At 45.3% G+C, this 27047-nt stretch overlaps 3 protein-coding genes and 1 long non-coding RNA gene across 4 annotated transcripts; 3 read left to right on the top strand and 1 right to left on the bottom strand.

Annotated features, from left to right (window-relative positions):
• The first annotated feature begins 252 nt into the window (after positions 1-252).
• Positions 253-2379, top strand: LOC119884063 (dentin sialophosphoprotein-like). The gene is made up of 3 exons (XM_038694531.1): positions 253-1645; positions 1840-2331; positions 2363-2379. Exons 1-3 carry the CDS (start codon positions 1474-1476, stop codon positions 2377-2379), a joined length of 681 nt encoding a protein of 226 aa, XP_038550459.1. The 5' UTR covers positions 253-1473.
• On the top strand, positions 2327-4585 carry LOC119884061 (proteoglycan 4-like). The gene is made up of 7 exons (XM_038694528.1): positions 2327-2830; positions 2910-2939; positions 3280-3552; positions 3633-3662; positions 3791-3841; positions 3936-4028; positions 4296-4585. The coding sequence occupies exons 1-7, from the start codon at positions 2390-2392 to the stop codon at positions 4401-4403; spliced, it is 1026 nt and encodes a 341-aa protein (XP_038550456.1). The 5' UTR covers positions 2327-2389; the 3' UTR covers positions 4404-4585.
• Positions 4586-16771: 12186 nt separating this feature from the next.
• LOC119884062 (GDP-fucose protein O-fucosyltransferase 1-like) lies at positions 16772-23921 on the top strand (the record flags this gene model as incomplete). The annotated part of the gene is made up of 8 exons (XM_038694529.1): positions 16772-17342; positions 17884-19105; positions 19706-19979; positions 20080-21454; positions 21661-21803; positions 22151-22700; positions 22802-23422; positions 23617-23921. Coding segments are annotated over 2 exons (678 nt in total), but the record flags the coding sequence as incomplete, so codon positions are not given.
• A 1090-nt stretch (positions 23922-25011) lies between these two features.
• Positions 25012-26869, bottom strand: LOC119884064. Its single transcript, XR_005440917.1, has 3 exons — positions 25992-26869; positions 25330-25425; positions 25012-25252 (listed from the first exon to the last, which is right to left on the bottom strand). It is a non-coding gene; the product is annotated as an uncharacterized LOC119884064 (long non-coding RNA).
• Between the last annotated feature and the right edge of the window lie 178 nt (positions 26870-27047).

The following is a 27047-nucleotide window of genomic DNA, read 5'->3' as shown; positions in this document are numbered from 1 at the left end:
ATTGGGCTTTCCTTAACATCCTTGCCAGAACGTCTTCACAACATGTGGGCAGGCCTTCTGAATTGGGATGTGCCCCTAATTTTGATAGGCAGCTTGTGTCCCCAAATAAATGTCCCAGCAATTTAACAGTGTCAGTCTTGGAGGAGTTTTGATGCTGAGGAGACGCAACACAGTAAACTTTTTCTTCTCAGTTTGGATTTCTGGTGAGTATCTTTATACTAATCCAGAGTTGTAAAATCTTTGCAAGGACATACAGACTTTGAATGTGTGGTCAAATTTAGCTCCTGCTAGTCTAGAGGTGGCTTTACTAGTAACCTGTAATAACATTAAGTCCTTACCTCTTGGGGTTTGTGAAAGGTGTAATGCTTACTAAATACTTGATTTTCACCTGTCCACTTATTTCTCCACAGAAAAAGGTTGACAATGAAGCGCTGCCCGTTGTGCAGAGTTCCCTATGCCAATCGCTCAGAGCACCTCAGGAGTGTGCACGGGATCACAGATCATAAACAGCGCATACTCATGCTGGGAATGGCTTCAGGAAGGTAAGTGAAACGCACGCAAACGCAAACACACTACATAGGCTGCTGATTGCTGTGCTGAAAATGTCTGACTATGTTTGTTTAGATACGCAGGCCCACTAGGCTGCCCAATGTCAGAATGCCATGGAAAAAGCTACGTCCGCCTGGACCGGCATTTAAGGGTTGTGCACAGTATGGAGGTGGGTATTTGCACTTTTGTAAAAACAATTGCTGTTGCTTTGCAGACCCGGTATCAATAAATTGACTGCTCTATAATGTAAGTTGTTCAGATGCCACAGATCTCACCCAATGTTCTGTGTTCACAGAAGGATGCCAGGAAGTTGCTCCTGGAGGAGACCAAAAAAAAAGCAATTGCATCCCAACTGTCTGCCATGAGGAAGAACAAAACGCCAGCAGGTTCAGCCAGCCAGCCCCCCACCCCAAAGAAGCACAAAAAAGACTTTGGTTTGTAAAGTAATAATGTACTCTTATCAATTACTCAGCCTGCATTGCCCTGACATTTCAGTAACACTCTGTTCGTTCTTCTTCTTCTCTGGTTTACAGAGTACCTGATAGTAAAGTTCTTGAGGTCCGGGCCGAGCAGGAGGGGTAAACGGCAACTTAAGAAGGCTGTGAAACATGTCAGGCGTTTTGTACATCACATGTGGGGGATGAAAAGCCCTCCCCCGTCCCACCTCATGTTTTTAAAGAGGACAGGGAAGGTCTTAAGGTAAATGTTGTTATTTTGATTTGGCTCTTATGGTTTGGTAACTGCTGACATCAGTGTGACACTCTTGCTTTTTCTGTTTGTTAGGTGGATAGCTAAGCTGAAGAGGCAGAGCCTGGCAGAAACCACAAGGGGCTACCTGGTAGCCATCAGGAGGTTCTTGACGTTCCTGAGGCGGGAGGACTTCTCCCAGGTAATGGTGCCCTCTGTCACTGGAAAAAGCACTGTATGAAGGTTCTGTCTACAGCATGTGTTCCAGGTCCTCAATGTATGACTGTATTTCTTCCTCAGGTCCGTCTGTCTGCAGCACAGATAATGTCCCTGGACAGGGTGCTGATAAGAGAGCTCTCCAACCTTACAAAGCAGACCGGGACCCACCAGCAGGGAGAGGTGCAATCTGGTGAGTTTGAAGTTTACTACCACTACTAATACTTCTACTACTTTGTTTAATGGTTATTGTCAGACTGGGTGGCAGCTCATAGCTATTATGGAATGCTTTAACAGAGAAGCTTCCCTCACCAGAGCAGATCTGCTCCTCATTCGAGCAGTGCCACTAATATGCTGTTACCATTTTTTCACTAATTGGTCTTTCAGAAGATGGGAAAAGGCAAAAAACAAATTCCCTGGAAAAAAGCAGAGAGGATGAAGCTGCCAGGCAGGTCTCTGAAGCCGCTGAAGAGTCAGAGGACAGCACCTCCAGTACGGCTGGGACCTCAGACCAGTCTGATGATAGCAGCTCCGGGACGGCTGAGACCTCAGACCAGTCTGATGATAGCAGCTCCGGGACGGCTGAGACCTCTGACCAGTCTGATGATAGCAGCTCCGGGACGGCTGAGACCTCAGACCACTCTGATGACATTAGCCCCGGGACGGCTGAGACCTCAGAGCCACCACCAGCTCGTGTTCCTGGGTCCACTAGCTACTCAATGGACACTGCAGAGCCTGTTACATCTTTTGTTGGTTCACCTCAGCCACCACCACTGCAGCCTCAGCCGCCAATACCGAGTGAGGTCAGTGAAATGGAGCACACATGGGAGGCCTTAGAAGAGCCAGAGGACAGCAGCTCCAGGACGCTGAGACCTCAGAGCCACCTCAGCCACCACCACTGCAGCCTCAGCCGCCAATACCGAGTGAGGTCAGTGAAATGGAGCACACATGGGAGGCCTTAGAAGAGCCAGAGGACAGCAGCTCCAGGACGGCTGAGACCTCAGAGCCACCTCAGCCACCACCACTGCAGCCTCAGCCGCCAATACCGAGTGAGGTCAGTGAAATGGAGCACACATGGGAGGCCTTAGAAGAGCCAGAGGACAGCAGCTCCAGGACGGCTGAGACCTCAGAGCCACCTCAGCCACCACCACTGCAGCCTCAGCCGCCAATACCGAGTGAGGTCAGTGAAATGGAGCACACATGGGAGGCCTTAGAAGAGCCAGAGGACAGCAGCTCCAGGACGGCTGAGACCTCAGAGCCACCACCAGCTCATGTTCCTGGGGATGCGGCAAGCAAAACTGAAGTCACACCGGAGGCGTGCCTGACCTTACAGGAGAGGGAGGAAAGCAGCGAGTCGGATGAAGAGGAGCAAAAAGTTGTAAGCACCAATGCACAGCATAACTTAGTATCTCACTATATGGGGTGAACTTCTCTTACCTTATCTTTTTAACTTGCAGGTAAAGAATCCTTCTAAGAAGTTGCTGAAGGTAAGCCACACCACTTTTTCTATATTGTTACATGGATTTTTACACCCAGTCTATACATGTGGCATATACATTATTAAAAATTTTGAATTTGATTTTGCAGAGACACATTTCACACCGTCACACAATCGTCATCAGACGCATTATAATTGGATGTACATTAGACCCTGTCAACCATTTCAAATATTCTCTATCAATCTTTGAATTAATAAAGAAACATTGCATATTGCCAAAAATTTGATTAGCTTATTCCATTTCATGTTTTCTCAAACCAGGAGGGTGGTTATCGGCTACCAGCATTTTACACCCTTTTTAAAACCTCTCCCATGTAACTTTATTTCAGCCAAGGAGGCTTTATGAGTACCATGGTCCTCTCTACCACCAATCAACAACATCAGCACATGGGTCCCAGCCAATGACAACGCGGCCACAGCCACAACCGCAGCCGCAGCCACAGCCACAGCCGCCATCGCCATCACCATCACCACCAAGTGAAGGCAATTTAAGCAAGACGGAGGACACAGAGGAGACTGACACCCCAGATGATTCGGACGACAGCACGTGGTCACCTGATGAGTCAGAAGAAGGGTTGACAGCTGATGATGCACAAGAAGTGGTAAGCGTCTATGCACAGAGTAACTTAGCATATCACAGTATGGGGTCAACTTCTCATACCCAAACTTTTCTTCCTTGCAGCTGCAGAGTCCTCTCAAAAAGTCACGCCGGGTAAGCCATCCCACTGTGGTCTGCATTATTATTTGGATTTTTATTTACTGGTATACATTTCAGTGTAAATTTTCTTTGGGGAAATGAATTAACATGTCACACTGTCAAAAATTGTTTTCTTATTCCAGAAGAGTGGTTATTGCCTGCCCAAAGTGAGGAGTCCCAGTTCATCAAAAACTGTAAGGATAATGCAAGAAATTCTTTAGCTGTACTTGAATTTTTTTTTTTCATACACTTACACTTTCTTACTGCTCCCTTTTTCCTGTGTTTCAGAAAAGGAGGGTTTTAACGTACCCAGATGACCTCAAAGATGATATCCGGAGACTGTTCCGTGATGTGTGGAGTGACACCATAACCGTTAGAATGGTAAGTATCACAGTGTTCCTTGTGACGGACATGGCGTCTAACTTAGTTGTGTAATAAGGATAATTTCCCAGAGAACAACTTCTCTGTTTTCCCTTTTGGAAGGATTACACCTGATTGCATGCACAGTTAAAGCATACAAATGTGTTAACAAAAGACTTTCAGACCGGATTATACTTGAAATATTATCTTACAGACTGTAAACTTTTCCAGGCTGACACCTTTCCACTAAACATTTCCGATTGCTTGTTTGCTGTGTTTGATTTTTAGATGAATGCTGTTCTCAACAGAGAGCCAGCGCTTCTGCAGAAATGCCAAAAACTGAAGTTGACTATACACAATTTACGTGGTCTTGTTCTAAAATTGCAGGCAGAGTGATTTTTAAATTTTGTTTATGGAATATCTTTTTGGCAGCTGTTTTTATATTGCTTTTGTGTATGTTTTCTTGTTTCATGTTAATATTATGTTTATTTCATATTCATTTCATTGTGGTGTGACTTATCAAATATGTTGAACATGTTTGTGTTGAATTTAATAAATGTTGAATACTTTGAATTTAATACCTTCCTTTTGTCTTTTTTATTTTGATTAGATATTGTTTATTTATCATTGCTGACATTGTGACTTTATTGGTGCAGAATTTAGCTCACATGCTGCAGAATACACATTTGGTCACTAGATGGAGCCAAATGAACATCTTACAACAAAACAGTAGTCACTGTCCTTTTCATGCCATCTACTTCAGGGCTCAGAGAGAAGTGACTTTTTACTCCACTAAATTGATCTATATAAATGTAAAACTATTCTTAGACATTGTGTAAAACACAAGGTGTTTTTTTTACATTCAACATTTGACATGATAACAAAGGTAGAGTTGTTTAAAAACTATTCAAACAATGAATCCTTTCTAACTGATAGATTAACATTGTTTGTGGCACATGAATATTATTTAAGCAGGGACTTTTCACATCTGAGAACTGTCATTTCTTTAAACTAAAGGAGGAGGTTATTACCAGAACTGATACACAAACTGGGGTTAGAATAAGACAAAGGCCACTTGTGTCAGAATAGGGGGAAAGGGAACCTGTGAGTCTTTTAGAAAAGTCTTACTCGAGCAGACGCATTTTTCTATGACTTTATGAACACAATACATTACGTTTTGGGAAGTAGCGCCGTCCCATGGAGCATGTTAACAGCAAGCAAAACAGCAAAGTTACGTCACAGTGTGTAGCTCTAAATGTATGATCATACTTGGATCCTAGCTGAGTGTCCTAGCTTTATGTGTGTCATGTGATTAGGTGGAAGTCAAACTAAATTTGGAACATCTCCATTAAGTGACACCTTCCAAGCACTGTGAAGGTGTCACTTTGGGCTCTGAGTAAACAGCACGTCTCACCATTTTCAGAGGTTAAAATGACAATTTAATTTCATTTATTTGTTTATTTGACAGTGGTTGTTAATAAACAGCAAAGTAACTGTGAATGAGCCAGAGTCAGCTCAACAGGCTGATTTCAAAAATGGACAACTGTATATGAGATGAAAAACTATCTTGCTCTTCACAGCTGTCTCGCCGCCGCTGTCTCCCGGGGGGCCACAGAGTTTCTTCATGGCTCTCCGCTCCAAACCCTGAAGTGGTGGGGCGACAAGGGGAGAGTCCCTGAGATAGATTAATGCTTCTAACCCCAACTCTCACTTAACAAGAAACAACTAAAATAATTAGTAGGATGGTTTATGGATTAGCATTTTCTCAGTTTCCCTAATTCCATTGTCACAAACACAAATCCTAAAAGTAGACAATATTACACTTGTATCAGTAGTGCAGACAAATCATGTATATGACATATGGTTTCAACTTATTTGTTTTAAGGGTGGGTTTTACAGCTGTATGTGTTTCCCTGTGCTTTGTCCATGTTCCTCTTCTGCCCTCTAGTTGTGCCTCAGGAGTGCTACAGCTGATTGCTGCATGAGATCCACCTGGCCTTGGACGGCGGTCTTTGAAAGCACCTGTGCCAGCATCAGAAGAGAGGTTATTTGAGTTGGGACTGCTGCTCTTGCTTCCTCTCAACCTCTGAGTTGCTTTTAAAGGTGTTTATCTGGGTTTAATTTGGGTTAAAGTTGGCTAATTTGTGTGATGCCACGCCCGTTTCTTGCATTTTGTAATTTCCAACTACAGCATTCAGGCTGTCCAACTGATGTGAAACTAATAAAGACAGACGCTAAAGCTCACTAATCACAGAGTCAAAGAGAAACAACAACAACCATTGAGACAGGATACAAAGGATTAACACTGTTTCTGTAAAGCAGGGTAATATTCCCTGGTCAATGTTACAATCATTAAAAAGCACAAAGCCTCAAAGTAGTATTACACATGTATCAGTAGGTCAGACCAAATATGTGCATCACATACAGTATCCATTCTTTATTTAATGGTTGGTAATTCCTGTGTTGTAAATTGTTAATTGCTCTGGGTTAATTTTTTATTTAAAAAAAACACATCCACATGGACTGCGTTGACGTGGCACAGGGGCTTAAGTGCCTCAGACATCTAGAGGATGCATCTAGAGGTTGCCAAAAACCTGATAAAGCGTTTGACGCATAAGGTACCCTTCTGCTTCTGTATCAAAACACAGTTTTAAAGTGTAGTCTTCAGCATCAGTATTAAGCACCTTTAGGTTAAGAAAATCTTCATAGATTCTATTGGGTTTTGGCACATTAAGCTACTTGGTTAGGTTCAGGAAAAGGTCATAGTTTTGGTTGGGTTTAGGAAAAGGTCACAGTCTATGTTATGTTTAAGCAAACAAACGACTTAGTGAAGTTTAGAAAAAGATCATGTGTTGTAAAAACTAAAATGTTTAGATATCTGAAGACAAAACCCTGTAAAAGAAAGAATAAAACCTTAAGTGAATGTTGGAAATTAGTCTTTTTGATGTTCTTATTAAAGTGTTTTTGGAGTTTATGAATTTATTATACTACTAGCACCCTGATGGGCTTTAAGATATTTGAAGGAAAAAGACGAAAACAAACAAACAAACAACAACAACAAAAAATATATATATAGAAAATGCAAAGAGGTAAATAATCTCCTTTGAAAGGCCTGAATCTAGGCATTAACATATGCCTCTATTTTTAGAGTGGAACACGTGTGTGTGTGTGTGTGTCTATATATATACACACATATATGTGTGTGTGTGTGTGTGTGTGTGTGTATACATATCTTGCAAACCCCGGTTGCCCTGGCCTTTCTGTGTGGAGTTTGCATATTTTCCCAGTGTCTGTATGGGTTCTCTCTGGGTGCTCTTGCTTCCTCTCACCGTCCAAAGACATGCAAACTAGGGGAAATGGTGACCCTAAATTGTGACTGGTTGTTTGTCCTACTACTTTGTAACGTAAACCCCTAGCACAGTGTTGCGTAAACCCAACCATGTTTATTTTGTTGCACTAATACTGAAAAGCTAATGTTTACTTTTTGGACTTGGCACCCCCGCACCTGTTCCCCCTCGCTCAGCCCTCACTGACTCGAAATCAATTAATCCATAGAGTTCACCTGGATTCCGACAATCAGTTGCTGTTTGATATCTCATGTCTCCCTCAATCCTCACACACTCTTTCCAAACATTTTTGGTCTTACAACTGTGGTTACATATTCCGTTTGCTAGATGACCTTGCGAAGCCAGTTTTACAAGACTACAAGGATCGTGACTTGATGATCACGGCTATTACCCCCTTAGCCAATTCCTAACCCTTTTATCAAAAAGAGGATATAAATCGCGGCCTGAGAGCCATCAAGAAAAACAACTTTTACTACATGTGTTTGTTTTGTTACTGAACACAAGATGATGAAGCCAAACGGGGCGGAGACTTGTGTTTCTGACTTAACATTGCCTAACCTCCCAACTTTGGCCTCGGCCGGGAGGCCTCTGTTGACTTAACATGGGCTCGACCCCTGTGACCCCTGAGCTTGCCGAGCCGGCTTGGCTAGATGATCTTGCCAAGCCGGCTTTACAAGGGGAGTCACGGCCCTGTCCTTGCCAAGCCGGCTTTGCTAGATGAGCACAAGGATCATCACCTGATGATCGTGGCTATAACCCCCTTACCTAAAGAAAAAGGAAACTTAAAGATGCCACTCTGTAAAGCCTGATGAAGGACAAATAGTTCTCCGAAACGTTGCAACAAGGCAGAGTGAAGCAGGACCAAGTAGGCCTGGATTAATAGGACAGGAAGATAGGAAAATTCATCGTAAGACATCCAAGTAGGATGCAGACATTAAAGGATTCGTGAAGTCCAATTTTTTGAACAAATGCAAAGGTAATGCACTTTTGTTTTTTACCATGGGAAGTGTGGGAAATGCTTAAAACCTCAAACAAGGAGCGAGTGTTTTTGCCTTTCTGGGGTCTCTGGAGGCGCATCACAGGACCGTGCACCAGACTGGCTAACGCAGAGCTTTGTAAGTCGTTGGCCAGCTCTTTTTTCCCTCTCCCCAACCAGCCAGTGCCGTGTGTGTCATTCTGGAGCTTTCCCTGGTGAGTGAGGACATCCTTACCTAGCTGCAACACCTAAACTTAACATCAGTGATTATTGTGACCCACTGGAAATTTAAAATTCTCAAGCAGGAGAAGGCTAAGAAGCGAATTGGATTTTAATCGTCAGACACCCAAATAGGGTGCAGATTACAAAATTAGCAGATATTATTCTGATTAGAGGCCTCAAGCTGAAGAGAACAACAAGAAAACACTTACCTCAAGCTAGAAAAAAGGAAAATACTTACCGTTTTTGAACCAAATTAAAGGGAAACCTAAGGAAAAGGACATTTAAAAGATACCACTCTGTCATGCCTGATGAAGGACAAGCCGCCCTCCGAAACGTTGCAACAGGGCAGAGTGAAGCAGGGCCAAGTCGGCCTGAATTAAGGATAAAAAAATCAACAGCTACAGGACCCGTGGAGTCCAATTTTTTGAACCAGCGCAGAGGTAATGCACTTTTGTGTCTGTTATAAGGGAAAATGTGGAGTTTGGAGGTGCTTTTCACTTTCTGGGGACTCTGAAGGCACATCACAGGACCGTGCACCGGTCTGGCTAACACTCGTTAGCCGGGACTTTTCCCCTCCTCCTAACCAGCCAGTGCCGTGTGTGTCATTCTGGAGCTTTCCCTGGAGAGTGAGGACATCCTTACCTAGCTGCAACCCCTAAACTTAACATCAGTAATTATTGTGACCCACTGGAAATATAAAATTGAAACCTCAAGCAAGAGAAGACTAAGAAATTGGATTTTAATCGTCAGACACCCAAATAGGGTGCAGATTACAAAATTAGCAGATATTATTCTGATTACAAGCCTCAAGCGGAAGAGAAGGACAAGAAAACACTTACCTCAAGCTGGAAAAAAGGAAAATACTTACCGTTTTTGAACCAAATTAAAGGGAAACCTAAGGAAAAGGACATTTAAAGATACCACTCTGTTATGCCTGATGAAGGACAAGCCGCCCTCCGAAACGTTGCAACAAGGCAGAGTGAAGCAGGACCAAGTCGGCCTGAATTAAGGATAAAAGAATCAACAACTACAGCTCACTTACCGGTCACGGCCCGCTCCTTGCCAAGCCGGCTTCGCTAGATGTCCTTGCCAAGCCGGCTTCGCTAGATGTCCTTGCCAAGCCGGCTTTACAAGGAAGCCCATTTTCACACTTTGAATCTAGCTGTTGGATTCCGTCCCAAACGCTGCGAGAGGGACAGCATCCAACAGCTCGTTTCAAAGTGTCAAAAACCCACTCCTTGCGAAGCCGGCTTTGCTAGATGACCTTGCCAAGCCGGCTTCGCTAGATGACCTTGCCAAGCCGGCTTCGCTAGACCGGTCACGGCCCTGTCCTTACCAAGCCGGCTTCGCTAGATGTCCTTGCCAAGCCGGCTTCGCTAGATGACCTTGCCAAGCCGGCTTCGCTAGACCGGTCACGGCCCTGTCCTTACCAAGTTGGCTTCGCTAGATGTCCTTGCCAAGCCGGCTTCGCTAGACCGGTCACGGCCCTGTCCTTGCCAAGTCGGCTTCGCTAGATGACCTTGCCAAGCCGGCCTCGCTAGACCGGTCACGGAACACTCCTTGCAAAGCTGGCTTTGCTAGGTGAGCACAAGGATCATCACCTGATGATCGTGGCTATAACCCCCTTACCTACTTCCTTAACCAGCCTCTGGCGATGTACATTTTCAAAGTGTCAAAAACCCACTCCTTGCGAAGCCGGCTTCGCTAGATGACCTTGCCAAGCCGGCTTCGCTAGATGTCCTTGCCAAGCCGGCTTTACAAGGCCCACCCCGGGGGAGCCGCCCATCGCCCCCCAGAAAGGGGCTCACCTTCCCGGGTAAACATTCAGCAAAAAGGGCCCACCTCCGGGCACCTTGACCTCCGGTCGAACCTGGGCACCCACACTTAAGCCCCCCCCTGTGGCCACGCAAAGCCGCGCGCCCAAGGCGGCCGTGCCCCTGGTACTCCGTTTCGCTAGATGTCCTTGCCAAGCCGGCTTCGCTAGATGTCCTTGCCAAGCCGGCTTGGCTAGATGTCCTTGCCAAGCCGGCTTCGCTAGACCGGTCATGGCCCGCTCCTTGCCAAGCCGGCTTCGCTAGATGACCTTGCCAAGCCGGCTTCGCTAGATGTCCTTGCCAAGCCGGCTTTGCTAGATGCCCTTGCCAAGCCGGCCTCGCTAGACCGGTCACGGCCCGTTCCTTGCCAAGCCGGCTTCGCTAGATGACCTTGCCAAGCCGGCTTTGCTAGATGTCCTTGCCAAGCCGGCTTTACAAGGAAGCCCATTTTCACACTTTGAATCTAGCTGTTGGATTCCGTCCCAAACGCTGCGAGAGGGACAGCATCCAACAGCTCGTTTCAAAGTGTCAACTCGGCTTTCCTTGCGAAGCCGGCTTCGCTAGACCGGTCACGGCCCGCTCCTTGCCAAGCCGGCTTCACTAGATCCCATTGCCTTTACATTGCCTGGCCTCTCAACCTTGCCCCGCCTTTTGGGGCGCTTCCCGCGGTCTCAGCCGGCCGACCCGGGCGTCCGTGCGTCCGGCTGGGCGCCTGCTACCGCGCCGCGCCAGCCCCGGGGCCGCGGGACCTCGTCTGGCGGAAAAGGCCTCGGAAAAGGTGTCCAAAAGGCCCCCATTGACTTAACATTGCCTAACCTCCCAACTTTGGCCTCGGCTCCGGGGCGGTCCCGGCGCTCCCGGGGGGCCGACCCGGGCGTCCGCGCGTCCGGCTCGGCACCCGCTGTCTGGCCGGGCCGTCCCCGGGGCCGTCGAGCCTCGCCTCGCCAAACGGGCCCCGGAAAAGGTGTCCGGGAGGCCTCTGTTGACTTAACATGGGCTCGACCCCTGTGACCCCTGAGCTTGCCGAGCCGGCTTGGCTAGATGATCTTGCCAAGCCGGCTTTACAAGGGGAGTCACGGCCCTGTCCTTGCCAAGCCGGCTTTGCTAGATGAGCACAAGGATCATCACCTGATGATCGTCAAGTAGGCCTGGATTAGGAAAAGGACATTTAAAAGATACCACTCTGTCATGCCTGATGAAGGACAAGCCGCCCTCCGAAACGTTGCAACAGGGCAGAGTGAAGCAGGGCCAAGTCGGCCTGAATTAAGGATAAAAAAAATCAGCTACAGGACCCGTGGAGTCCAATTTTTTGAACCAGCGCAGAGGTAATGCACTTTTGTGTCTGTTATAAGGGAAAATGTGGAGTTTGGAGGTGCTTTTCACTTTCTGGGGACTCTGAAGGCACATCACAGGACCGTGCACCAGTCTGGCTAACACTCGTTAGCCGGGACTTTTCCCCTCCTCCTAACCAGCCAGTGCCGTGTGTGTCATTCTGGAGCTTTCCCTGGAGAGTGAGGACATCCTTACCTAGCTGCAACCCCTAAACTTAACATCAGTAATTATTGTGACCCACTGGAAATATAAAATTGAAACCTCAAGCAAGAGAAGACTAAGAAATTGGATTTTAATCGTCAGACACCCAAATAGGGTGCAGATTACAAAATTAGCAGATATTATTCTGATTACAAGCCTCAAGCGGAAGAGAAGGACAAGAAAACACTTACCTCAAGCTGGAAAAAAGGAAAATACTTACCGTTTTTGAACCAAATTAAAGGGAAACCTAAGGAAAAGGACATTTAAAGATACCACTCTGTTATGCCTGATGAAGGACAAGCCGCCCTCCGAAACGTTGCAACAAGGCAGAGTGAAGCAGGACCAAGTCGGCCTGAATTAAGGATAAAAGAATCAACAACTACAGCTCACTTACCGGTCACGGCCCGCTCCTTGCCAAGCCGGCTTCGCTAGATGTCCTTGCCAAGCCGGCTTCGCTAGATGTCCTTGCCAAGCCGGCTTTACAAGGAAGCCCATTTTCACACTTTGAATCTAGCTGTTGGATTCCGTCCCAAACGCTGCGAGAGGGACAGCATCCAACAGCTCGTTTCAAAGTGTCAAAAACCCACTCCTTGCAAAGCCGGCTTCGCTAGATGACCTTGCCAAGCCGGCTTCGCTAGATGACCTTGCCAAGCCGGCTTCGCTAGACCGGTCACGGCCCTGTCCTTACCAAGCCGGCTTCGCTAGATGACCTTGCGAAGCCGGCTTCGCTAGACCGGTCACGGCCCTGTCCTTACCAAGCCGGCTTCGCTAGATGTCCTTGCCAAGCCGGCTTCGCTAGACCGGTCACGGCCCTGTCCTTGCCAAGCCGGCTTCGCTAGATGACCTTGCCAAGCCGGCCTCGCTAGACCGGTCACGGAACACTCCTTGCAAAGCTGGCTTTGCTAGGTGAGCACAAGGATCATCACCTGATGATCGTGGCTATAACCCCCTTACCCTACTTCCTTAACCAGCCTCTGGCGATGTACATTTTCAAAGTGTCAAAAACCCACTCCTTGCGAAGCCGGCTTGGCTAGATGACCTTGCCAAGCCGGCTTCGCTAGATGTCCTTGCCAAGCCGGCTTTACAAGGCCCACCCCGGGGGAGCCGCCCATCGCCCCCCCAGAAAGGGGCTCACCTTCCCGGGTAAACATTCAGCAAAAAGGGCCCACCTCCGGGCACCTTGACCTCCGGTCGAACCTGGGCACCCACACTTAAGCCCCCCCTGTGGCCACGCAAAGCCGCGCGCCCAAGGCGGCCGTGCCCCTGGTACTCCGTTTCGCTAGATGTCCTTGCCAAGCCGGCTTCGCTAGATGTCCTTGCCAAGCCGGCTTGGCTAGATGTCCTTGCCAAGCCGGCTTCGCTAGACCGGTCACGGCCCGCTCCTTGCCAAGCCGGCTTCGCTAGATGTCCTTGCCAAGCCGGCTTCGCTAGATGTCCTTGCAAAGCCGGCTTTGCTAGATGTCCTTGCCAAGCCGACTTCGCTAGACCGGTCATGGCCCGCTCCTTGCCAAGCCGGCTTCGCTAGATGTCCTTGCCAAGCCGGCTTCGCTAGATGTCCTTGCAAAGCCGGCTTCGCTAGATGTCCTTGCCAAGCCGGCTTCGCTAGACCGGTCATGGCCCGCTCCTTGCCAAGCCGGCTTCGCTAGATGTCCTTGCCAAGCCGGCTTCGCTAGACCGGTCATGGCCCGCTCCTTGCCAAGCCGGCTTCGCTAGATGTCCTTGCCAAGCCGGCTTCGCTAGATGTCCTTGCAAAGCCGGCTTCGCTAGATGACCTTGCCAAGCCGGCTTTGCTAGATGTCCTTGCCAAGCCGGCTTTACAAGGAAGCCCATTTTCACACTTTGAATCTAGCTGTTGGATTCCGTCCCAAACGCTGCGAGAGGGACAGCATCCAACAGCTCGTTTCAAAGTGTCAACTCGGCTTTCCTTGCGAAGCCGGCTTCGCTAGACCGGTCACGGCCCGCTCCTTGCCAAGCCGGCTTCACTAGATCCCATTGCCTTTACATTGCCTGGCCTCTCAACCTTGCCCCGCCTTTTGGGGCGCTTCCCGCGGTCTCAGCCGGCCGACCCGGGCGTCCGTGCGTCCGGCTGGGCGCCTGCTACCGCGCCGCGCCAGCCCCGGGGCCGCGGGACCTCGTCTGGCGGAAAAGGCCTCGGAAAAGGTGTCCAAAAGGCCCCCATTGACTTAACATTGCCTAACCTCCCAACTTTGGCCTTGGCTCCGGGGCGGTCCCGGCGCTCCCGGGGGGCCGACCCGGGCGTCCGCGCGTCCGGCTCGGCACCCGCTGTCTGGCCGGGCCGGCCCCGGGGCCGTCGAGCCTCGCCTCGCCAAACGGGCCCCGGAAAAGGTGTCCGGGAGGCCTCTGTTGACTTGACATGGGCTCGACCCCTGTGACCCCTGAGCTTGCCGAGCCGGCTTGGCTAGATGATCTTGCCAAGCCGGCTTTACAAGGGGAGTCGCGGCCCTGTCCTTGCCAAGCCGGCTTTGCTAGATGAGCACAAGGATCATCACCTGATGATCGTCAAGTAGGCCTGGATTAATAGGACAGGAAGATAGGAAAATTCATCGTAAGACATCCAAGTAGGATGCAGACATTAAAGGATTCGTGAAGTCCAATTTTTTGAACAAATGCAAAGGTAATGCACTTTGGTTTTTTACCATGGGAAATGTGGGAAATGCTTAAAACCTCAAACAAGGAGCGAGTGTTTTTGCCTTTCTGGGGTCTCTGGAGGCGCATCACAGGACCGTGCACCAGACTGGCTAACGCAGAGCTTTGTAAGTCGTTGGCCAGCTCTTTTTTCCCCTCTCCCTAACCAGCCAGTGCCGTGTGTGTCATTCTGGAGCTTTCCCTGGTGAGTGAGGACATCCTTACCTAGCTGCAACACCTAAACTTAACATCAGTGATTATTGTGACCCACTGGAAATTAAAAATTCTCAAGCAGGAGAAGGCTAAGAAGTGAATTGGATTTTAATCGTCAGACACCCAAATAGGGTGCAGATTACAAAATTAGCAGATATTATTCTGATTAGAGGCCTCAAGCGGAAGAGAACAACAAGAAAACACTTACCTCAAGCTGGAAAAAAGGAAAATACTTACCGTTTTTGAACCAAATTAAAGGGAAACCTAAGGAAAAGGACATTTAAAAGATACCACTCTGTCATGCCTGATGAAGGACAAGCCGCCCTCCGAAACGTTGCAACAGGGCAGAGTGAAGCAGGGCCAAGTCGGCCTGAATTAAGGATAAAAAAATCAACAGCTACAGGACCCGTGGAGTCCAATTTTTTGAACCAGCGCAGAGGTAATGCACTTTTGTGGCTGTTATAAGGGGAAATGTGGAGTGTGGAGGTGCTTTTCACTTTCTGGGGACTCTGAAGGCACATCACAGGACCGTGCACCAGTCGGGCTAACACTCGTTAGCCGGGACTTTTCCCCTCCTCCTAACCCTAACCCTATGTTGCAATATACTTTGGGTATTTTGATATAAATCTGAAATAAATATCCACACTTGCTGTATTGCATGTCAACACTCAAAAAAAAGTAAAAAGAGAAAAAGTAAAAAACTAAATACAAAAACGTTCTTGAACCTAAATTAAGTGAAACCTACGGAAAAGTCAATTTAAATATGCCACTCTGAATAGCCTGATGAAGGACAAGCAGCCCTCCGATACGTTGCAAAGGCAGAGTGATGAATTACAGGGAGAAATGCAGCTAATCGTCAGACATCCAAGCAGGGTGCAGAAGCTACAGGATTCGTGGAGTCCAATTTTTTGACCAAGGAGGGTGGGGACACTCTTACCCAGCCCAAACCCCTCACCTTAACCTCAGTACTAACCGTGACTCACTGAAAATCTCAATTGGAGAGTGGCAATGCCAAGTAAGTCCTAAATTATGATTGGAGTCATGTTACGCTATCCAGATTTAATTTGGAAACTTAAAAGATTTTATTGTAGCGAACAGCAGATACAGTTGACCTTAAATATAGAAAATGTATCTATAAGCCTCAAGCAGAAGAAACCTGGAAACCTAAATTAGAAGGCCTCAAGCTGAAGAAATAAACCTCAGTAAAGACAAAAGGAAAATACCGTGTTCAAACCTGATTAAAGTGAAACCTAAGGAAAAGGAAACTTAAAGTTATCACTCTGTCAAGCCTGATGAAGGACAAACGTTCCGTGGAGGGTGGGGACACCCTAACCTAGCCCAAACCCCTAACCTTAACCTACATATACATATATAATTCCCCTCAACTGCCTTTGAACGGTAGGACAGAAAAACTGAAATTAACTCTGCTAACCCTGGCCCATGTCGTCACATAGTGGGGAGTGTCGTACTCATATTACAAGAACATATGTAGTTGAGAAAATTAAGCAAAAGGTTTCATGCTTGCACTCAGTGGTAAGGTTTTGAAAAACCAGTCAACTGGTCCAGCTGATTAAATACACTGCTGTCGACTCACTGTTGACTTAGTTCTAAACTAGAGGTAATCTCAGTTAAGTCCAACTGAAATTGACTCTGCCAACCCTGGCCCATGTTTCGCTAGATGACCTTGCAAAGCCGGCTTTACAATGTCCGCCACGGCTCTGTCCTTGCCAATGCGACTGGTTCCCCGCCCCTGGCTCCAGACTGGGGACTGTGTCCAGTCTGATCAGAGACTCAGAAAACCCTCCCGGCGAAACAAGTTTCATTTAGCTGGCACCCACGATTGAGGATCATCACATAATAATCGTGGCTATTACCCCCTTACCTCTTTATTTAAATTATGTTCTTGTTGAGATCATGTTGCTGCATTTGTGACTTTGCCTTTTCAAAAGTTTCTTTGCATGAACGTTTCTTTTTTCCCCCTAACCCTTCCCTAACCCTAAGAAATGAAACACAATTGCGGTGAAAAGACGAGCATGCTATACTCTCACAGTGACATGTTTACTTTCATCACTTCTGCTGCACACTTGTCGGACTTTTGCTGAAGATTTGAAGTGGGATGAGAACGGCTACATGTTGTACTGCCCGTGCATGGGTCGTTTTGGAAACCAGCAGACCCTGGCAGTCCCTCCCTGGATAGTGTATCGCCACCACACACAACCTTACACCAATGTTCATGTTCCCTACAGGGAGTTCTTCCAGCTGGAGGCCTTGTCTGCCTACCACCGTGTGGTCAGTTTTGAGGACTTCAGGGAGGAGCTGGCTCCCAAGTACTGGCCCACGGGACAGAGGAAAGCATACTGCTTTGAGACTTCTGCACAGCGGAGTGCAGACAAGAAATCCTGTCCTATGAAGGATGGAAACCTGTTTGGTCCATTTTGGGATAATGTCGGTGTGGAATTCGACAAGTCTGTTTTGTCTGGTGGCATTTCTTTCAGTGCCTACCACCAACCTCAGTGGATAAACAAGTTCCCTCCTTCAGAGCACCCTTTCCTGGCACTGTCTGGGTCTCCCATCCAGTTCCCAGTGATAGAAATTTATTTATTTTATTTTTATGTTTTAATTTTTTAACACATACGCATGCTTACTGTTTTATCATTTATTTTAATTTTAATATATTTTTATTTTTTTAACACACACACGCTTACTGTTCTATTTATTTATTTAATTGAAATTTTTTAACACACACTTACTGTTTATTTATTTATTTTATTTTTAATACATATATTTTTTAACACACACACGCTTACTGTTGTGTATGTTTATTTATTTTTAATATATTTATTTAACACACACACAAACACACACACGCTTACTGTTTTGTTTATTCATTTATTTTTAATATTTTTTAACACACACACACACTTACTGTTTTATTTATTTATTTAATTTTAATTTTAAATATTTCTAATTTTTTTTAACACAAACACACATATGATTTGATTACTTTACGCTTTAATTACTTGTTTAATGAAATGGTTGATTGTTCTTATGTTGTATGTATGATGCTTTGGCAATATTCTTGTTACACATTCATGCCAATAAAGCTAATTTGAATTGAATTGAATTCATAGAAGAGCATGTGGGCCTGCAGCACTACATGGTGTGGTCAGAATATATGGTAAAGGAGGGGGAAGAGCACTTTAAGATGGTAACAGCTGACCCTGAGCTGTGACAGACTATGATGTTTATTTTAGGAGAGGCCCCCGATTTGTCCATCTAGATGCCTGTCATGTTTCTATAATTTTGACAGGTGACGGGCACCGGTGTTGTTCCGATTGTGTGTGTTTTCTAGTTATGGCGAGATGAAGCTTCAACACTAAAGCTTTCCATCCAGTTGGTTCACTCATGGGCCGAAGCTTCACGGTGCTTGATTTGCTCTAGTGTGCCATCCAGTGGACAATAAATGTAAAACAGGCAGAGTGATTATAATGGCAACACGGCTTTGGTGTGTGAAGCTTTGAATTGAATGAATTAATAAATGATGTTTGTAATGCCAATTCATGACTGATTAGCTTTTTAATAAGGTGTGTCTCAGACATAAGTTGATAAACTTTTTCAGTCATTTAAAATGAGCTGTTGATAAAAATCTAATTGTGTTAAATTTCAAGTTCAGAAGTACATAAAATGTTGATGAGGGTCCATTGCATTTTGCTGCTCCTTTCGAATCGCACGCCAAACCCGCAAACCATTTCCTGAATCGGTCAGTACGGCCGGCTCGCGAGGCTTCGAACGTCACCACATACTAATCAACACAAGCCTCCATACGCGCTTCACAAAAATCATCCCGCATCACTGAACACGCGCTTCGAAGCCTCGAGGCACATCACTAGTGTTTCTTGTGGAGGCAGCGACCAGCGGCAGAAGAAAGAAAAGTCTCATTTAATGAATGTACAGAGACAGTCAGCAGCCCGGCTGGTTTATAAGTTTGTTGTACTGTGTGTGAGAGCTGATAGTCTGCAGATAGCAACAGGTTAGCACCATCGCTAACAGCAAGCTAACGTCGGAGGAACACCGGAGCCCCGGACAGCGCCGCTTGTGACCGGCTGTTAGCGTCATGTCTTCATCTTCATCTTTCTAAGACGATTGCACAACGTGACAACAGCGGGAGGCACCTGGACGATGCTGTCAAACTGGGCTGCGCCAACAGGCGCTCCACTGAGCAGCACACCAAACACTGCGGGGCCAAGACGAGTCGGCGGGCTGTCTGAGAAACTTCAGTCAGCCAGAAGTTTGGCCAGAGGAAACACCGCCGAGCTGCCTTGCTCCTCGCGTGGGGCCTCAGCTCTGGTGAGTGAAAGCTACGTCCTATAATGGAGCCATGCTGTTTGTTGACATGTTAAAAAACACAGAAGCAAGAGAGAGTATGCTAGTTTTACTGGTATCTATGTTTTATGACACTGCTGAAATTGGTTGTTAAAAAGTTGGATATTTCAAGAATAACTATCCTAGTTGTTTGTAACAAGAATAACACCAAACATAGTATGTTTACAAATATCGTATATTTCAGCATGAATTTAAAGAAAAAATATTTATGCTCCATGATGTCTGTAATCTTGTTAGTAGGCTTGTTCCCAGTAAATGTTTTGTTCCTCCCCGTCAGTGCACTCCTACAAATAAAAGCTGTATTTATCTTTTTAAGGAAAGGGTCAACTTACCTATTTAAAGAACAATTAATTGCCTAACACAAACAGATAATACATCAAACAGGATTTTTATGGAATGTTAACTGAACTGGTTTTAGTCTACGGACATTAGACAGTTTTAACGTTAAAATAAGAAACCAAAGTAATTCATTGTGTCATGCCTTAACTCACATTTTTATGTAGTATTCAACTCTATATACTGCATAATAGAATTCCTGAAATTCAGTTATGGCTTTTGGTTTAGTGTGCCACCCCAGGATTTTCAGCCACCCCAGGGAAAATTTTCTGGGGGCGACCCTGAGCAAAAGCCCAGGTGTAGTGTCATCTCAAAGTGGAGGAGCAAGGATGAGATTAGAGTTTCCATCAGCAGTGCCACCACCTGGAGCCATCTCCCCCAGAGGAGGCCACCGACCCCGGGGTCACACCATCTCAGTGTCAGCCGCCTCCTCCAGGAGGGAGAGGGACCACAGTCGACCCAGACCCAGTAACACGGAGAAGATCGCTGGACTGAGCCCCAGGTACTCGAACATAATAAAAAAAATGTTATTCCATCTCTCATATGTGTTGTAAATGCCACTTTATAAACAACAGCCTTGTTAATTTTGTGCTTGTGTCCAGCAACATGGAGAACATCGCCATTCCTCTGCCATCCAGCGGAAAGAGACTCCTGCAAAGTGGAGACAAGAGCGACAGTGATTAAGAAGCTCGTCGCTCGTTCGTCTCTTTCTCCCTCCAAGCCAGTGGGTTTATTTCAGGTTTTTCTCTCGGTCTACTACTTTTTGTCTCCTCTAGCTTTGTCTTCCTCCAGCTGTACCACTCTCCTTTCTTTGGGGATAAAGCCAACAAGCCGCGGCTGCTGCCCAAAACTGAGGTTAGTTGACCTCTCTGACTGACCTGGAATCTGCTCCAGTGCGTCGTATAAAGTGTTGTTCACTGCGTTTAATCGCTGTGGCAGGTGAGTGACCAGATGCCTCCTTGTGACACCCATAAGATCGGAGTGGTGTTTGCAGGAGCCGGTCAGGTGAGAATATGATTGAATATTACGGTCAACTCATTCATACACTCTCTGACTTTATACCTTCATCCTCTCCACTTCCTCCAGGTTAACAATAAGGTTGCCATTCTATCAAATGAGTATGGTTCGAACCGCTACTCTGCCTTCCTAACAGGCCTGGGAAAATTAATCCAGGGGGGGGGGGGGTGATTGAGTGATGGAGGTGGGAGAGAGGACTAATCTTGAAAACTTTTACAGAGAAACTTCTCTCACCAGAGCAGATCTGCTCCTCGGTCCAGCAGTGGCACTAAAATGCTACTATTGTTGCCATTATTTGTCTAAAGCACTGAGTCACCGACACAGATTCCTCGTGTAAGTCTAACCTTGTAGGTTTTCTCTAATGTGTCTTTCAGAAGCTGGAAAGAAAGGAACCAGCCAATGAAAAAGCCTGGCAACAAAGAGTCAAGATAGTGAGGAAGCAGCTCCGTGTGGTGAGGCTGCCAGGGAAATTACTGCAGCTGGTGGATCCTCACCACCACCCCCACAGCCTCATGTTGCCGGGTGACCACCTACTGCTGGTTGTCCCTCACAGGACAGCGGGCGGCTCAGTGGAGACGGCAGAGAGTTTATTATACTACTAGCACCCTGATGGGTTTTCCCTTTTAGCTTTAAGATATTTGAAGGAAAAATAAGAACCCCACCCCTACCCCTAACTTTTTTCCCCACACAGAGACAGTGGCTGTTCCCTGCCCACCTCCGAGTAGTCCTCAGTAGACACCAATGCGCATGAGCCTTTTCAGCAGGTGCAACCAAGTTTTCTTTTGACGTGACAGGAAGCTTCCTCCGGTTAACAAAGCCGTGCTCGTCCTGTCTGAACCACGGAACAAAGTCGACCTGATGGCCGATGATCAGTCCAGTTTACCCTTCCCCTAACTTTTCCCCCAACACAGAGGCAGTGGCTGTTCCCTGCCCACCTCCGAGAAGAGAAGGAGAGAGGGAGTGAGTGTCTGTCTGGCTCTGATGTCAGTGTTTGTAGGTTGAATTGACTGAAGGTCATGTTCATGTGTTTGCATGACTGCCTTTGTGTTTGTTTGTAAAATCTACATTCAAGTACACAGTAAGAATCAAATGTTGATCAGAGATTGAGTTTTTGTGTGCATGTATCCACCTATAACCCACTTGGTTGTTGATGTGTCCTGCTGTAGACTCTGGTGGTGGTGCTGGAGAGGAGGTCAGGGGTCACCACAGCACACACCCCGTCTGATTGGCCAGAGAGTGAAGAGTCTGAGCCAATGACCTCAGATCCCATCTTCATTCAAAGACCCCGCCGCCTGGAACGCTCAGCAGGGTAGGTAGTTGGTGCACTCTTTGTATTTTTGTTTTTCTCCACACACAAACTACCACGTGTACTACAGCATGCTAAGTAATAAAGACAACACATACATTTTCATTCACATGGCTTGTTGTGGCCGTACTGTCTCTAACCACATACAAGCTGTGAAAAGATGAAAATAGTATTCACAAGCATCTCCACCGCTTGTTGTTAATCATCCACACTCCTATTAAGTGGGTTTCCCCACCCTTGTTTCTGCATAATCACACGCCCACCAGTGTTTTTATTCTGCACATTACTAACCGTTCTGTGGTTCGGCATGTTTTATCTGTAAAATAGTCTTCTACTTTTTTGTCTTCCAGTCGTACTGCACCTCCAGTCAGGATGATGAAAAGTCGACGCTGGAGGAGGTGAGCGAGGGAGTGATTCCCATTGACCAGCCCGCTCTGGGACCCTCCACACCAGGTAGCCAGGGGCTCGAGCTTCCCTTCCAGACCCACACTCAGTCCCAGGGTCACGGACTTAACAAGTCCAGTTCCTCTCCGGAGCTCCAAACCTTACCTGAAGCTTTTTCTAAGGCCGGTATAGAGTCCCAGACTGCCAGGAGACGCATCGAGGCCCAAAACACCTTCAGACAGCAAGCCTCAGCAGCAGCAGCCTCGTTTTGAGAAAGAGAAGGTGGAGGGAAGCACACAGGGGACTTTAATGGACTGGCAGGTCAGAGTCAAGATGGTGAAAGCCCAGGTGTAGTGTCATCTCAAAGTGGAGAAGCAAGGATGAGATTAGAGTTTCCATCAGCAGTGCAGCCACCTGGAGCCATCTCCCCAGCGGAGGCCACCGACCCCGGGGTCACACCATCTCAGTGTCAGCACCTTCATCCAACATGGAGAAGATCGCTGGACTGAGCCCCAGGTACTCCAACATAATATAATAATTTTTTATTCCATTTCTCATATGTGTTGTAAATGCCACTCTTTAAACAACGGCCTTGTTAATTTTGTACTTGTGTCCAGCAACATGGAGAAGATAAGCGTTCCTCTGCAATCCAGCGGAAAGAGGCTCATGCAAAGAGCGACAGTGATTAAGAAGCTCGTCGCTTTGAGCTTTCGTGAGAAAACAAACGTCGTCTGTTTCTCCCTCCAAGCCAGTGGGTTTATTTCAGGTTTATATTAGCTATTGGAACCCCTAATCACTGCCTGCCTCAGTTCGCCAGAACTTGATGCAATACCTGTACTGCCTGACCGTTTACTGTTCTCTAAATACAGCTACTACTTATTTATCGGGGTGGGACTTGTGAGGGACTGCATTTAAACAGTGTTAATCTTGGCAGGGATTTTCATTAGTGTTTTAATGGCGCCAAAAAAATGTATGTCGAATAGTTGTCATTTATAATGAATTCATTTTAGTCGATGAAAACTGAAGAGATTTGTCTTTGAATGACATTCTTTTTATTACAGATTGTCTTTGAATGTATAGTGTGTTATGTCTTCAAGGTCCTCAATGTATGACTGTATTTCTTCCTCAGGTCCGTCTGTCTGCAGCACAGATAATGTCCCTGGACAGGGTGCTGATAAGAGAGCTGTCCACCCTTACAAAGCAGACCGGGACCCACCAGCAGGGAGAGGTGCAATCTGGTGAGTTTGAAGTTTACTACCACTACTAATACTTCTACTACTTTGTTTAATGGTTATTGTCAGACTGGGTGGCAGCTCATAGCTATTATGGAATGCTTTAACAGAGAAGCTTCCCTCACCAGAGCAGATCTGCTCCTCATTCGAGCAGTGCCACTAATATGCTGTTACCATTTTTTCACTAATTGGTCTTTCAGAAGATGGGAAAAGGCAAAAAACAACAAGCCTGGAAAAAAGAAGCCGCTGAAGAGTCAGAGGACAGCACCTCCAGTACGGCGGAGACCTCAGAGCCACCACCAGCTCGTGTTCCTGGGTCCACTAGCTACTCAATGGACACTGCAGAGTGATTTTTTAAATTTTGTTTATGGAATATCTTTTTGGTTTTATGTGTATGTTTTCTTGTTTCATGTTAATATGTTTTTATATTCCTTTCATTGTGGTGTGACTAATCAAATATGTTGAACATGTTCAATTTAATAAATGTTCAATACTTTGAATTTAACACCTTCCTTCTGTCTTTTTTTATTTTAATTGGATATTGTTTATCATTGCTAACATTGTGATATTGTTTATCATTGCTAACATTGTGACTTTTTTAGTGCAGAATTTAGCTCACATGCTGCAGAATACACATTTGGTCACTAGATGGAGCCAAATGAACATCTTAGAACAAAATAACACTAGTCATTGTGTTGTCCTTTTCATGCCATCTACTACACTACATCTGAGGGAAATGGACACAAACTGGGGTTAGAATAAGACAAAGGTCACTCTTGTCAGAATAGGGGGATATATATATATATATATATATATAAACCCTACCCCTGTTCTAGCACAGTGTTGCCTAAACCCAGCTTTCATTATTTTTGAGCACTAATCCTCAAAAGCTAATATTCTTTAGTTTTTGGGGTTGGCGCCCCCCTGCACCCACCACCCCTCGCTCGACCCTCACTGACTCGAAATCCCTTAATCTATGGAGTTCTCCTGGATTCCGATGCGACAGCAGACTATTTCCGTGCTGCTTAACGCTTATTCAATTGCTGTTTAATATCTCAAGTCTTCCTCGATCCTCACACACTTTATCCAAACATTTTTGGTCCTGTATCTGTGGTTATATATTCTGTTACTTCACTGACCTTCCTGTAAAGACACTCGACTTGCAGTGCTTGAACTGTCCTGTCCTAAACGCTAATGCAATAGTCCTTCCAAAGCTGGCTTCTCAAAATGGCCCACCAAGGCCCTGTCCTGTCTGTGGTTACCAGTCTATCTGTGGCTGCCTGTGTGAGGGTTGTTTATTTCTTTTTTTTTTTTTTTACAATTAACCATGTAATTGGCACTACAAATAAATTAAAACTATAAGCAGAATACTGAAAATATTTGTGTGGATGCACTAAAGAGGCCATATTTGTGTGACTGCTGGTAGAGGGTTTCTGCCTGAAACGTCATTCAAAATCAAAACTATTTACAGATTAAATATATCATACACATATCATCTTATACAAAGATACAAGGAGAGGAGTAGATTATTTTCTTTATTTAAACAAAAAATATAAAAATATATATAATATAATAAAAATGTATGCCTTATTTAAACTATATAAATATATTGCTTTTAAAATTAATCAGGCCATTGGCACTACAATTAAATAAAACAACAAGCAGATACAGAAAGGATTTCAATTCAATGTTAATGTTATAACTAAAGAGGTCATATTTGTCTGACTGCTGAATGTAGAATTTAAAACTTCCTTTATGAACAAATCCATGCCTTCATTGAACTATAAAAAATCAGTCTCCTTCTTCCATGGGCTCATCTTCATCATCTGCAAAGTACTGGAGAAAAAAAAGTAAATAAAAACTGCATATAAGGATGTGAATTTAATTGATTTTTAGTATAGACTATACATTACGTTGTCATCTTCCTCAGGTAATTCAGGAGGAGGAGGATGAGGAGGAGGCACAGGCAGGTGGTGTTCCTCAACAGAGGTGACCCAGAGGTCACTTTCCTGCAAAATGGCACAATACAACAGTTGTTAAACCTGACTGATGCATCACAATTCACAAATATACAATAAACAATACACTGAGATTCCCCCAACTCCAAAATTCCAGCCAGTGATATAGCATTCACTGCCCTGTTTGACATAATTCCACACTGATATTTCAACGCACACTATTCATTGAAATATCAGTATGGAATTATTTAAACAACAATGCTGAGAGCTATATAATTAGGTTGAATGACAAAACTGTCTTTAGTCATGGTGTTAATAATTTTAATCATGTAATATTTTGTAATATATGAAATCCTGGCGTGGTTGCTGTGCTGAAACTGTAAAGGAAAAGTGTAAAAGCTACTTTCATCTCATCCTATTAGGCACAAAGTATTTAAATTAAAATACTCAGAGTGCACTATGGGAAATATCAAAAAGACTTATTTGGCAACACAGTTGTCCACATTATTTAGTCACAAGAGAGCCCAATATTTCATGGAAAAATATCCAATGACATGTCAATAATTTATGCATGGTGTAAACATACAGATTTACAAATTTATTTAAGGCATACTTACTGGACTGAAGTCGGTGCCATCTTCCACTCCACTTTTGTCAGCCATTATCTGAAAAAGATGCTCTGTTAAAGACAACTTGTAGAAAGGAAAGGCAAATACATAGCATGCCTTTACAAGCTGCGGTTCACAGATTCAATTCTTTTTTTACAATAGTACAGTCTAATTTGTGTGATGCCACGCCCGTTTCTTGCATTTGTAGTTTAGATTAATGCTTTTGCAGGCTTTTGCACCAGCTGAACACGGTAACTTTGAATTAACTCTTAACTGCTAAAATCTTAACTTTCGTTTCACACCAAAACCGCCAGTTAGTTAAAATATAAATATCTTAGGTTGTGATGATGCAACTGAACTTAGTCAACACTAATCAAAACATTGTGGTAGGAATGAACGTTACTAACTAGGGATGGCTTGAGAGAGATTTACAAAAACTATGTGTCCTATCACGTGAAGGACTTATTGTATTACAAGACATGTTCGTCCGACTACTTATCGATTACTACTTATGTATGTTTTTACAGAAGTAAAGATGGCTGTACAACAAGCAAGTATTTTTTTTTGTTAAAAAGGATTCGTGAAGTCCAATTTTTTGAACAAATGCAAAGGTAATGCACTTTTTTATATGCAGCAGAGAGCAGGAATTATTTCTGGGTGATAAAAAATAGGACAAGTGACATGAAAACACAGGAACGGTACACACAGGGACATTATAACAAGGAAATGCCTAAAGACAAAAGAAAAATTAAAAACCCACTTTGTTTCCAGTTTTGCCTCCCAGCCGCAGACTGTGCTATTTCACAGTTAACCAGCACTTCAGTTTGATGCGACTTTTTGTGGCTGTTATAAGGTGAAATGTGGAGTTTGGAGGTGCTTTTCACTTTCTGGGGACTCTGGAGGCACACCACAGGACCGTGCACCAGTCTGGCTAACGCAAAGCTACGTAAGTCGTTAGCCGGGACTTTTCCCCTCCTCCCCCTACAACTTAATAAAGACTGATCTATGGAGATTCAACGTTTATATCTGAGTTATGGCTGAAAAATTATGTCGTATTGTTTACTT

This window comes from Micropterus salmoides, unplaced genomic scaffold (assembly GCF_014851395.1).
Source record: "Micropterus salmoides isolate LMB-PRFRI ecotype aquatic unplaced genomic scaffold, ASM1485139v1 Ms_hic_scaffold_3131, whole genome shotgun sequence".
NCBI classification, from domain to species: domain Eukaryota; kingdom Metazoa; phylum Chordata; class Actinopteri; order Centrarchiformes; family Centrarchidae; genus Micropterus; species Micropterus salmoides.
The sequence above is the reverse complement of the archived record's forward strand: the minus strand, read 5'-3'. Positions and strand labels throughout refer to the sequence as shown.

Bases quoted from the DNA above. Each gene is read 5' to 3' on its own strand.
- LOC119884063 (XM_038694531.1), top strand. From the start codon at position 1,474: ATGAAGGTTCTGTCTACAGCATGTGTTCCAGGTCCTCAATGTATGACT. The intron at 1,646-1,839 runs GTGAGTTTGAAG...TTGGTCTTTCAG, and splicing joins GCAGGGAGAGGTGCAATCTG to AAGATGGGAAAAGGCAAAAA.
- LOC119884061 (XM_038694528.1), top strand. From the start codon at position 2,390: ATGGAGCACACATGGGAGGCCTTAGAAGAGCCAGAGGACAGCAGCTCC. The intron at 3,553-3,632 runs GTAAGCGTCTAT...TCTTCCTTGCAG, and splicing joins CTGATGATGCACAAGAAGTG to CTGCAGAGTCCTCTCAAAAA. The intron at 4,029-4,295 runs GTAAGTATCACA...TTTGATTTTTAG, and splicing joins ACACCATAACCGTTAGAATG to ATGAATGCTGTTCTCAACAG.